Source organism: Atta cephalotes, assembly GCF_000143395.1.
Source record: "Atta cephalotes unplaced genomic scaffold scaffold00077, whole genome shotgun sequence".
Taxonomy (NCBI): domain Eukaryota; kingdom Metazoa; phylum Arthropoda; class Insecta; order Hymenoptera; family Formicidae; genus Atta; species Atta cephalotes.
This window is the reverse complement of record NW_012130141.1, coordinates 174,091-186,029: the sequence shown is the minus strand read 5'-3', so window position 1 is coordinate 186,029 and position 11,939 is coordinate 174,091. Positions and strand designations below refer to the sequence as shown.

The following is an 11,939-nucleotide window of genomic DNA, read 5'->3' as shown; positions in this document are numbered from 1 at the left end:
ATATAATTAATATATATATATATATATATATATATATATATATCAAATACATATTTATGTAGATAAGAACTATATATTCTTAAATATCTCCGAGAAGTCACAGATCGCTGATTGACTCCGAGTATTGAAGTTTGATGAGTGCATTGCGTTCAATATTATTGTTGATAAAAGATCAATTAAGATAAGAGTAAGAAAAATAATGCACGTTATTGAAAAAATGCAGTATCATTAAATGACACCACAAAAGTCAATATTTCTGCTTTCAGTTAAATTATTTAAATCATATGTATAAAACTCAGTATTAGTTTAGCATTTGTTTACAATTTAGAACGTGTGGTACAGATAGATTCCCACTCCTGTTTCTCAAGATATATGAAATTGCGTTATCTAAATGCAACACAGATTTCTTATATCGGTACACTCGAATTCTGATTGACGTCGTCTTGTCTTATCGCAAAATACGTAATGTAATTCTATCAAGTTTTCTATTTATCTATCCTTTCCTTCTGTTCAAATTTATCCAAATCAATTATTTTATCTTAATCCGCGCCCGCATTTTTCCTACCTGTTATCTTATCTCTTTCTCACCTTTGTACTTTAACATTGTTTAACGTATGCTTTTCTAACGACACATGACTTTATCTGATAAATCTATTATAAAGTGAACAAAGTAATGCACTACACGTTCATCGCGTTTTTATAATTAAAGATTTGCTACAAATAATATAATCGAGATGATCAAATGTCGTTATCTTGTTTCATTTTGCATTTTGTCGTAGACATTGTGTTCTTCTTAAATGGCTAATCTTTCTCAATATATGTACATGTCCATAAGCGTGCTTACACGTTACTAGTTACATACCAGTTACAGCCAGTTATCTCGGCTGATATCGTGGAGGTCTTTATTGCTTGAGGATACTCAAAGAAAATTTGTAATTCATCTTGACAAATGCATTTACCGTTTTAGAACGTCCGAGATTAAGAGCTCGACTCGCGGACTCGTTTTCTTCCTTACGTGTTTTCGCAGAATTCAGATCTATCCGATGCTCTTTCTCTCTTTCTCTCTCTGGGGACAGCTTACCCCGGAGAAAAGAGGATCAATATCTCTAATAGTAAACAGGTTTGCAATCGGCTTAGTTTATATTCAAAGTCTACGCGCTCCCGATAAAATTTAGACTCTGCACAAGGCGGAACGATAGCAATTGCCTTCGAATAACGAGCAAAAGAAGGAAAATGTTGACTTAAAGCTATGAATCATTGACTGCTGTATGGTACGTGTTTAAAAAAAGTTTTTGTTACAATCAATTAATTTTTTTATATGCATGATACACCGAATTCATTATTACGTCAGTTATCGTGCGCAAATAAAAACTAGTAAAATAGTAAAGAGAAACTCTTATTATCGCGAAGTTTTGGAGAACTTCGATTATCACAAAGAAATAATTTGTTTCACTCTATGTGCACGTGAAAGCCAGAGCACTCGCTATCATCGCAGAGAATATTATTTTTTCTATCAACATTTGCTTATTTTATCAATCATATGTTTCTAAATATAGCTTTTTTTATTAATGTACCTATTTATCAATCTATTTATCTTAATGGAAAACACAGTAATCAGAGTCATCTTATATAATACATTATTTTGAGAGCATATTAGGTAACGCAAGGTTAATTTAGAATATCTTTAACATTATATATTTCGAAGCTACATTAATATTTATATAATTCCTGCTACTTGTGAGTGAAATAATTGAAGACGAGAGCTAAGTGTTTGGCCAATTAAATCGTTTAGAATTACCTTGATCCACGACCTCCTGTGGACATATCCGTGTCTCTTAATTGAAAGAATTCGTTGTCGTTCATAGTATAGTACCGAACTTTAGTCTGTCTGTTACAATAAATTAGTGTCAAACGGCGGCAATTGTAAAATGGATGCAATTGGTACCAATTGGACAAGTCAACAAACGTTCACGTTTGTGACGCAAATTATATTTCGATACTTCAGAGGAGCATCAAACGGCTATATTTACATATCATGATCGATTAGTTCCGATTTGTGCAAAGTGATAATTAATTAAAAATTGGATAAAATTTATTGAGTTATTTCTTGATGTTACATTCTTTCTGTTAAAAGAATTAAATTGTAATATTCTTCTTTTACAGATGGCAAGATTGTGGCCGATGGTTCACGTCCCTGGAGCAACTTGCAGGACATGTTGGGAGATTGCACGCGGCGCCTGGTCCGCGGGGTCTGTTTTATTGTGGATGGGAAGGATGCGCAAGAGGCGAGCGTGGGTTTAACGCGAGGTAAAATTTTTCCGGATGTAATATTATGCGCGCGTAAGACAGCAATCACTTTTGCATTCTTGATGAATCCTGTATTTTTCTCGTGCAGGTACAAGATGCTGGTCCATGTACGAACACACACGAATGAGAAGCCGCACCATTGCTTCCAGTGCGACAAGAGTTTCAGCAGAGCAGAGAACCTGAAAATTCATGCACGTTCTCACACTGGCGAACGTCCTTACGTCTGTCCTGTTGAGGGTTGCAACAAAGCTTACTCGAATTCCTCAGATAGATTCAAGCATACTAGAACTCATTCCGTAGATAAGCCATATTATTGCAAGGTTCCGGGTTGTCCGAAGAGGTACACCGATCCATCGTCTTTAAGAAAGCACGTCAAGACCTATCGCCACTATGTGAACAACAATGACAAGGTGCAGGAGAAGAGCTTTGATGATAGCAACATTCAGGAAAAAAGATTCGATGCTAATTCGCCTGACAAGCAGAGCAGCAGTGCGCATTCCGAGTCGGATAAGAAGGACTCGAGTATTGAGAGTAGCATGTCGGGTTGCAGTCCGAAGACTAGCAACAGCTTTGAAGAACAGAGGACCTTTGTCGAGTGGAATAATATGTACAACCTCCAGGAACAACGAAAAGAACAGGAGCAAGTCACTCCACCGAAACCGTACGAGCAGGATATAAAGATCTATCCCAGGATGTACGATGAAAGTTACATCATACCAGACAGGATTCAAGTGAATCCCATGTACTCTGCTGGTAGCACTATCATCAAGGATTGCTCTGTAGCTTCATCGTCGCCTCATACAAGTCCAGGTCGAGTGTCCGATTCGTTGCCGCGTATTGGGATGCAGTCAACGCCCATTAAAACTGAGGAACCCATGGAGTATAGTGTTACCAAGACCACTACGGTAGATTATAGAAATATCGAGTCGATCGTCAACAGTACACCTTGCAAGAAGGAGAACACAGTCAATTGCGATCCAGTAAGACATTCGGTAATCAAGCGCGCGGAGGATCTGAAGATGGAGATGGAACAGACGCCGCTTAAAGAGGAATTGAAAGATACCAATGTCGATTGTTGCTGCCGACATAAGTGTTGTGTCCACAGCAATGACAGCATCTTGCAGAAGACGAAAATCCTCTCAGATTTAATTCTTAAGACACAAAATCCGCTCTTTCGACATCTATTGGGTTCAGTAGATTTGCAGTATGGACTAGAAAACATGTGGAGCAATATCGTGGATACTAATAACACATGCGGCCAAGATCTCAGAGTAAAAAACGAGAACGTCACCGAGATGGAGCAAGATTTGCCACTGGACTTGACGATCAACAAATAACGAACAATTAACTGTCAATATACCAAAAATCTCATATTTTGTCAAATAAATTTTATTTTTATCAATTGACAAAATATGAATTAAATGAAAATATCATGTGAATTTTAGACGCAGTCAATCAATGATAAATAATGATTAATTGAACGACAAAGAATAATTAATGTTATCATTTGAAATGAAAACTTTCGATCGCATTGAGAAACCAAATATATTTCAAAACCTGATAATACGAGAAAAATGAAAACAAGATAGAAACAATTCAAGATTGGACAAGAATTTGCTCAATCCGTAGTTGTGTAGAAATAGTTGCACTAACCGAACTATTAGAGGTATAATTGGACTTATAAGTGCAACTCGACAATCTTATAATCAATTTAATCAATCAAACTTGAAACGATGTTCCCGCTTTCAAATTGGTCATTAAAATCGGAAATAACTGAACTATCAATGAAAGTGAAGAAACTGGGAACTTATTATAAAACTGTAAATATTTTTGAAACACACGGAAGTGCGAAATAATTGGCTCTTGCCCAGTAATTTATCTATTAGAATTGAATTTCAAGAGTTATAGTTTTTATAATATAAGACGCTTAACAATAATCATATTTCGGTACTCTATGTAAACAAAACATATGTATCATATGTATATAGAAATTTATATGTATGTATATGTATGTGTGGCGAGTCAATTGATAAATAAAGTAATATGGAGTAAAGTACCTAGAGAACATTACATACATTGGAGTGTCAAATTTTAATTGATATCTTTATAGTTATATCAGATTGGCTATATGTCATATATTTTAATCAACAAATGTTACAATCGGTAATGTAAATATTTATATGCTCCAAAAATGTCTTATAAAAAATAATATTTAGATGTCTTTTTATAAATCTTTGAAATCCTGGGAAAAATGTTTCATACATAATTATATATAATTGTATAAAATTATATAAAATTATATAATTATATAAAAAATTGACATATTTTATATACAATTATTTATAACTATATGTAAAATATATCAATATATGTAACATTTTTTCCCGGTATGTCTTTTATAAATATAAGTGTTGTCTGAGGTGCTTTTCTCTCTGCTAGCAGAACATGTTTAACGATGTGAATTAAATAAAAAAAAAAGATTATTTATGTATTGTTCATTCTCTTACCTTCATGATAAATTATTTATTTGCATAATTATTTATAGTTGCTTGTAATGTAATTAACATAAATACAAAAATGTTATAAAGATATTTGTAAATTTTATAAAATTAAAATCTTATGTTTAAGCTTAATAAAAAATGTTTGCAAAAAGAATTTTATGAATAAAATGATATAGAGTATATTAATTTAAAATATATTATAAAAATTAAAAAAACATAAAACCTAAAACAGTGAAAGAAAAAACATAGAAATCATAACTTTCAATATCATAATGTCATTATTATCTTTCTATTTAACTTGAATTGATCTAAAATATATAAAATTATTTCTAAAACGTGTTGCCGGTAATTATCGATATGATTTTATTATCGATAAAAATCTGAAGTTTCCTGAAATCAACCAAATGACAGAAAAAAATATAATTATACTGTTATTAAAAATAATGAAATTATAAATTACAATTGTGCAAATATTATGATGAAGCTTTTAAAATATCTTTTGTAAAGTAGTAAATGAGCTTCTTACATTATCGATAACGAATATGTTATAGTATAGAATACGTTGTAGTATAATCAAAAAATATGAATGTATCCAATAAAAATTGTTAAATTGTTGAGAATTTTTATCGAATATTATATTCATATTTTCTCGTTATAAAATATAATTTTATAACTTAAAATATGATTTTATAACTTTTTAGAATATTTTTCAAATTTTTTTATATCACTTGAAACACTTATATATTTAAAACTAAGTTTACAATCTTCATTTTTTATTCATTATAATAGAAAAGAAAAGCTTATCAAAAGAGAAGTCAAGAAAATTTTATATATATTTATCATATTTGTCGCCAGATGGCAACTTCATTCGTATCTAGTAGAGATCCTTCAATAAAAGTCACATAAGAAAGTCGCGTGTTGATTGCGCGATGTTTCAGGAATTTCGTAATCACATAATTTGACACGTAATGTAAAGAAATTTATTTAATATCTTTAAAATATATAATTTTAATTATATTATTGACATTTAAAAGTAAGTAACATAAATATAGATATGTAAATAAAATATATTTAACGGTTGATAGAAGAAACTCAGATATGTTCTTGCGCATATATTTCTAACAGTCAATAAGAAAATTTATCGCTTCTCAAAAGAGAAAGCGTTAAAATGAGAAAAAACTTGTGGAAAATTCAATTTTTCTTATGATATAATGCCTGCATATGAATAAATATCCTGCATACTGGACGTGAAATGTTTATAGCGTTGCAAAATGTGACGTGATAGCTAATAAGCTTACAGCTCCTAACATGTTCATTGGTCACTGCATCGCATTTTGCTACGCAAGCGTTTTTGGTTTTTGCATCGTCAGTTTAATATGTAGAACTCATAATTCAAATAAACGCGGCAATATGACGATACATGGTGTCATGTTCTTATTGATTAGAAATATATGCGCAAGCGCACATCTGAGTTTCTTCCATCAGCCGTTAAATATTCTCTTCAATTTTATGTTTTATGACAAAAACATAACCTAATAGTAACTTCCAGACTGTTGTCATCAAGTCGTATTTTGATTACAAATGTGTTAGATTGAGTGCAATATTTTTAACTCAATGGCAAATGATCGGGAGGTACTTCGAGAAATTTGGGACGGAAAGATCCCAGTCTGTTTTACTCTCAACTCTGAAGAAATTTGCGACTTGCAAGGACCAGATCCATTTTACTTGATGGTACCTAGATTAAGTTATTTTCCACTGTGTACAGAAAAGGTAATAAGTTTGCAGCATATTTTATTGTATTAGAATTTTATTATTTATTCGCATATAGCTCTATGAATACATGAATAACTGATTGAATAATTTTATCTATAATATTGAATATTGTTCTAGGTTCGAAAACATTTCATACGTCATATACAAAGTGATAATAAACAAGAACATGAGATGTGGCTGGAATTTAATGGAATGCCATTAAAATGGCATTATCCAATTGGTGTTCTACTAGACATTTATTTCAATGATATTCAGTTACCTTGGAACATTGTCGTCCATTTTGATAAGTTTCCAGAAAACGTTCTAATGCACTGTCAAAACAAGTACGTAATAACTCAGATAGCCAGACTGCAGCAACAACTAAACAAAACGTGCTGGTATAATCTGATAACAGATTGGCAGAAGAAATTAAGGATCTGCACTGTTACTAAATATTTTCAAGACTGTTGCTAGGTACTGTTCGTTTGTCGCATGTAAAATTTATCAAGCTTTCTATGTATCCAAAGTTTTTATAATCTGCTGCCAATCTGTCGAGTTTATATAATCTGCTGCCAATCTGTCGAGTTTATATAATCTGCTGCCAATCATTGTGCTAACATTTTGCTTACAGGAAAAATTTATATGCAATATTAGCATGATGTGATGATTTGTTTGCTTATTTGGTAGTTAGATATAACTGTAACGTTGTAATGGAATTTTAGGGAAATTGTAGAGGCACATTTTCTGTCTTGTATAAAAGAAGCTGATGTTTTGAAACACAGAGGTCAAATTGTTTCTAGTATGCAAAAAAAGGACCATACCCAACTATGGAATGGCATTATGAATGATAAATTTGATCAGTTTTGGTCTGTAAATGGTAGGCTTATGGAAGCCAGTACTGAAGAGGGATTTAAATATATACCTTTCCGTTGTTATACAAGTGAAGATAAATACATACAAAGACTCGTAAAACCAATGAATGAAGAAGGCCAAAGAAAGACTTTGAAGCATTTATTAAACGAAGTATTTCCGGATCAAAAAAATGGTACTGTTACATAAGTTTTTCTAACAAGGGATATATCACAACTGTCTGTTTAAAAAAAAATGTATCTCTAAATTTTTGTTTTATCAGATATTTTAAGAAGAATCAGATCAATTCTGAACAGTTGCAATATATCTCTTGTAAGTATTATGTACATGCTTTCATTTGTTTAATCAAATTGATACTTACGCGATTTTATTTTACAGTTACAGTGCGTACTCATGGTATTATACCACCGTTAGAGACGCCGCTTCAGTGGATGTCGGAACATTTGAGTTATCCAGATAACTTTCTACATTTAATTGTAGTCACACTATAATGTTTAGGGAAACAAAGAATTTCATTCTCTCAATGATGAAATCGTTTTTCTGTGATTATTCTGTTTTAACATAATTTATATTGTTTTATGGTATATTTATTTTATAAAAATTTCTTCCCATAAAAATTCCATCTGTAATAAAATCAATTTATTGCCTAACAAGGGCAAAGAGGAAAAAATATATTTACCGATATATTAAATCGCCACTGTAATGTTAATGAAAACTATGTTTATTGAACAAATAGTTATAAAATTTTCTGCTCATTAAGTTATCGCGCATCTTTCATCTAGTTTGTGATATTCTATCGACGTCCGCGAGGAAAAATGAGTATTCTGCATAATTGTAGACTCTGCAGGTTTACGTATGATAACGGGATGATTTCCGTTGTTACTATATTCCATTGTTCTGCGACTGTTTCCAAAACTAAGATAACTCACAATTTCTTTCTTTTTACTTTGTTGCTCCTGCAATTAAAAAAATATTTCGATTAAAAACTTATTTAAATTTATTCGATTTTGTTTTTACTTTAAATATAATTATCGCAGTATCTTGATATCTTTTATGAATCTCTTCCTTGCTCAAGACAATGATCACTTCTGGAGATTCATAACACGTAGTCATTTATATATTTCATATAATTTTGTTCGCATATTCAACATGTACTTTCTCTACAACGTCGTTTACATCGCCTCCTTTACCTGTAAATTATAAATCCAGTTAGCAGTAATTCTTTGAATTTGATATTTATCTGTTACGATATTTTACTAACATAGATAGTTTTAATTGAGGAAAAAATATGTAAGTCGACAGAGGTAAATTCGGTGTTTAGTATTATGGTAATATAAGAGCAATGAGAACAAAACATTCAACAGAGAAAGGAATTGAAGGGAAAAAGAAGATAGAGAGGTTTTGTCAAGATAAAATATATGCATGGGGTTTAGCCTTTCGCAAACGGTAATTTTCTCGCCGTTGCGGGAATTGCGAACGACTCTGAGACTTCCTTTCCTTTTTCTTCTTTACCGCGCGACATCAAGAACACGTGTATGAAGACAGGCTTTTTGGAATACGAGTGCGCTTTATAATTAGCTACCATCGCGAAATTGAGCATCTCTCCCAGTCGAGTGTTATGCGCCTGAAGGTCTCTTAGACCGAATTACTGTTCAAACGTGATACTCGTTTCGATGTCACTTTTGAAGATTATTCTTATCTCTTCACTTTTTTCGACTTGTATACATATATCCTCATCTCTGCATATCGACTTTTTTGTGGTTTTTTTACGCTATGTATCTTGACCCTCAATCATAGTTCAGTTTAACGTAATCGCGATGACGTCAGTTTCAAGCTCAAAAAACCGATATCACATATATCAATAAAGTGGAGAGCACATCTGTTGAAGTGGAGCTAATACTCTAAGAAGCTCTAATGCATCGTTTAAGTTATATCTTTAATCTACAATCGGGAAAAGAGAAGGAACACTTTATGTAGGACATAGAAACCATAGCCGTGAGGTATCGTGATTACTAAAAGATTCACGAATAATAATAGTATTTGACAAATATCGTGTTGTGTTCCAAGATCGCTATACTGACTCTGTGGGGATATGCGGATTTCTCATTTTATGACACACTTCTCATTGCCAGTTTTCTACCTCAAATCACAGTTCTTGTCTACGAAAATCAACAATCCGTATGAGATGTGCTGAGAGAATAATCGCCGAAACTTTTGTCTGCCCACTGCACCATTTGCCTGTTCCGCAAACAGAATCGGAGAGTCACATCAGACGATGTTGGAACAACGCCAGAATCTTTTCAGCTTTTGTATTTCCGGTTGGAGAACGGACTGAGAGGTATTCCGGGAGCACGATGGAGTATCTAAATGCTACTCAACTCGTTATTGTATTCTTAACGCTTTTCAAGATACATACATAATATCAGCGATTGGAGAACTTAAACCGCTTAGAAGTCGAGCAGCTTAGGTACGAAGAAATCGTTAAGTGACGAGGGAAAGCAGAGATCGGCATCGTCGCGATTTGATCTTCATAATATTATACACTCAGAATGTTACATTCCAACGGAGTCATTTTTTTTATCATGCCACTGCACCCTTCCTAATTGCGTTGCACCACCCGGTGACATTTATTGATGTTGATTGGCGCGTTGCAACAGTCATTCTTTGATTCAAAGTCCGTTTAGCGCGTATGTGGTGATATAATAAAAACGGATAATGTGATTATTATCGTGATTATAACTGCAATACTTTGGTGGATCTTCCAAGAAAACGAAATTCTTAATTTTTCTCTAAATGAAATTACATATCACTAATTGATATATATTAATATGATATAAAATATTAATAAGTGAATATTAATAAGTCGTAAGTGTGATTTAAAATTTCGTAAGCGTGTTCCTTAATAAGAAAGAAGAAATATTCATATAAACATTAAATCGTAAATGCTTCATTTTTGAAATAAAGGATACAAATGCAGTATTATTTATAATATCAAATGACTTTGTTTAAAATTTTTAGATGAGTATTTTTTGTTTACAAGAACTGTTCAAAATATCTATCTAATCTTATTTTCCATGTATTACTCTCTGTTATTTTTCCATTATTTTTCGTGCCTGAGCACGTGCCTTATGTTTATGAAAATATTTGTTCTTTCTGTTTACTCAGAAATACGCTCGTAAAATTTTATAACTTATAACTCATGTTTTATATCACAACAATATTTCTTCATATATTTAAAGAAATTAATTTGTTAGTTTTAGAATTATGACATTTATGAAAATATCGTGAAAACTTTTATAAAAAATTATGAACTCTCTACTTTATTACATGATGAAAACCTCGAGATATTATAGCTAATTGTGAGAGATCAATTGTCCTACTGACGTTAAAGTAGTGATCTGTGAAACTGAGCTCCAGCTTCCATTCTTTTCGCTGTTGCACGCGATAACGATTGCTCAATTCGCTCAGGTGCACCAAGTCATTTACACAGAGCGACACAAAACGAGAAAATGTTTATTATATTCGTTAATTCTTCCTCATGGAAGTTTTATCATAAAACAAATACTAAGGTGTTTTTTATTAAAATAGTCACTAATCAATGTGTTCAGATTTGTTATCGTATCATTTTATAATAAACTACAAATAAAAATTCTCTGCGCAATTAGTAATTAGAAAATACATTCATTAATATTTTATACTCTGTTCTCGAATAATTAAGAAATAAATTATTAACATTTCATTAACGTTTTATTACTTTTTTATTAGCTAAATGACATTTACTGGTTAATCATCATTACCATTAGCTACAGAGAGTCGACGTGCAGGTATGGAAATGTGTGTATCATTCAGAGTCCATATTTTCCTTTCCTTTTAATAGTGAACGTTTTATTCCCTGTTACCGGACTCGCAACGATAAACATCGGTAGTAAATCATGCATTTGCATAGCAGGAATTTACGGTGCAGTATGCATTCTATATCGTTGCTTATGAGAGATTTGAACTCTTACGTATAAGACAACTACGATACAAATTATAATTATACAGGCATGCATATTCAATTCTCTTTAAAAAAAAAAAAAAATTTAACAAGAGAATTTACACGGAAATTATGAAAAACAAAGCAAACATGCGCGAGAGTCTTTTTCACGCACGTGTTTTTATGCACGTGTGCATGCGTGTGCTGCCGTATTACGCGAAATTGAGCGTCCTGGATGCGTGCCTGGAGAGCCTAACAACGCGTGAGGCTGCGGTTGCACGAGTTGCCAATCGGACGCGATAACGGAAACAATGCAATCGGTGCATCGGCGCGGGATATCGGTGCATGAAGACCGTACCGATGTGCGTGAGCCTCCATGACTTGGCTCGCGCTTATCACCATCGCGCCTCTAATCTGCGCGGTGAGAGGAGTGCCGGGAATGAGATATCGAGACGAGCGAGCGCGTTCCTCCTCAGGAACGCAGTCTACAACTCGCAAGTTGCTCCGCGCAGGTCGTGCGCGAAATTACGTAA

General features: G+C 32.8%; 3 protein-coding genes across 3 annotated transcripts in view; 2 read left to right on the top strand and 1 right to left on the bottom strand.

Moving 5' to 3' along the window:
* The window catches only part of LOC105624388 (transcriptional activator GLI3-like), a 4,892-nt gene extending 1,248 nt beyond the window's left edge, over positions 1-3,644 (top strand). Inside the window, exons 2-3 of the mRNA XM_012205754.1 lie at positions 2,164-2,307; positions 2,396-3,644. Of these exons, the coding sequence (XP_012061144.1) occupies positions 2,164-2,307; positions 2,396-3,644 (1,393 nt within the window). The remainder of the gene's footprint in view (positions 1-2,163; positions 2,308-2,395) is intronic.
* A 2,778-nt stretch (positions 3,645-6,422) lies between these two features.
* On the top strand, positions 6,423-7,921 carry LOC105624418 (autophagy protein 5). The gene is made up of 4 exons (XM_012205784.1): positions 6,423-6,578; positions 6,699-6,904; positions 7,283-7,605; positions 7,809-7,921. The coding sequence occupies exons 1-4, from the start codon at positions 6,423-6,425 to the stop codon at positions 7,919-7,921; spliced, it is 798 nt and encodes a 265-aa protein (XP_012061174.1).
* Positions 7,922-8,185: 264 nt separating this feature from the next.
* On the bottom strand, positions 8,186-8,543 carry LOC105624417. Its single transcript, XM_012205783.1, has 2 exons — positions 8,448-8,543; positions 8,186-8,386 (listed from the first exon to the last, which is right to left on the bottom strand). The coding sequence occupies exons 1-2, from the start codon at positions 8,541-8,543 to the stop codon at positions 8,186-8,188; spliced, it is 297 nt and encodes a 98-aa protein (XP_012061173.1).
* Positions 8,544-11,939: the final 3,396 nt, after the last annotated feature.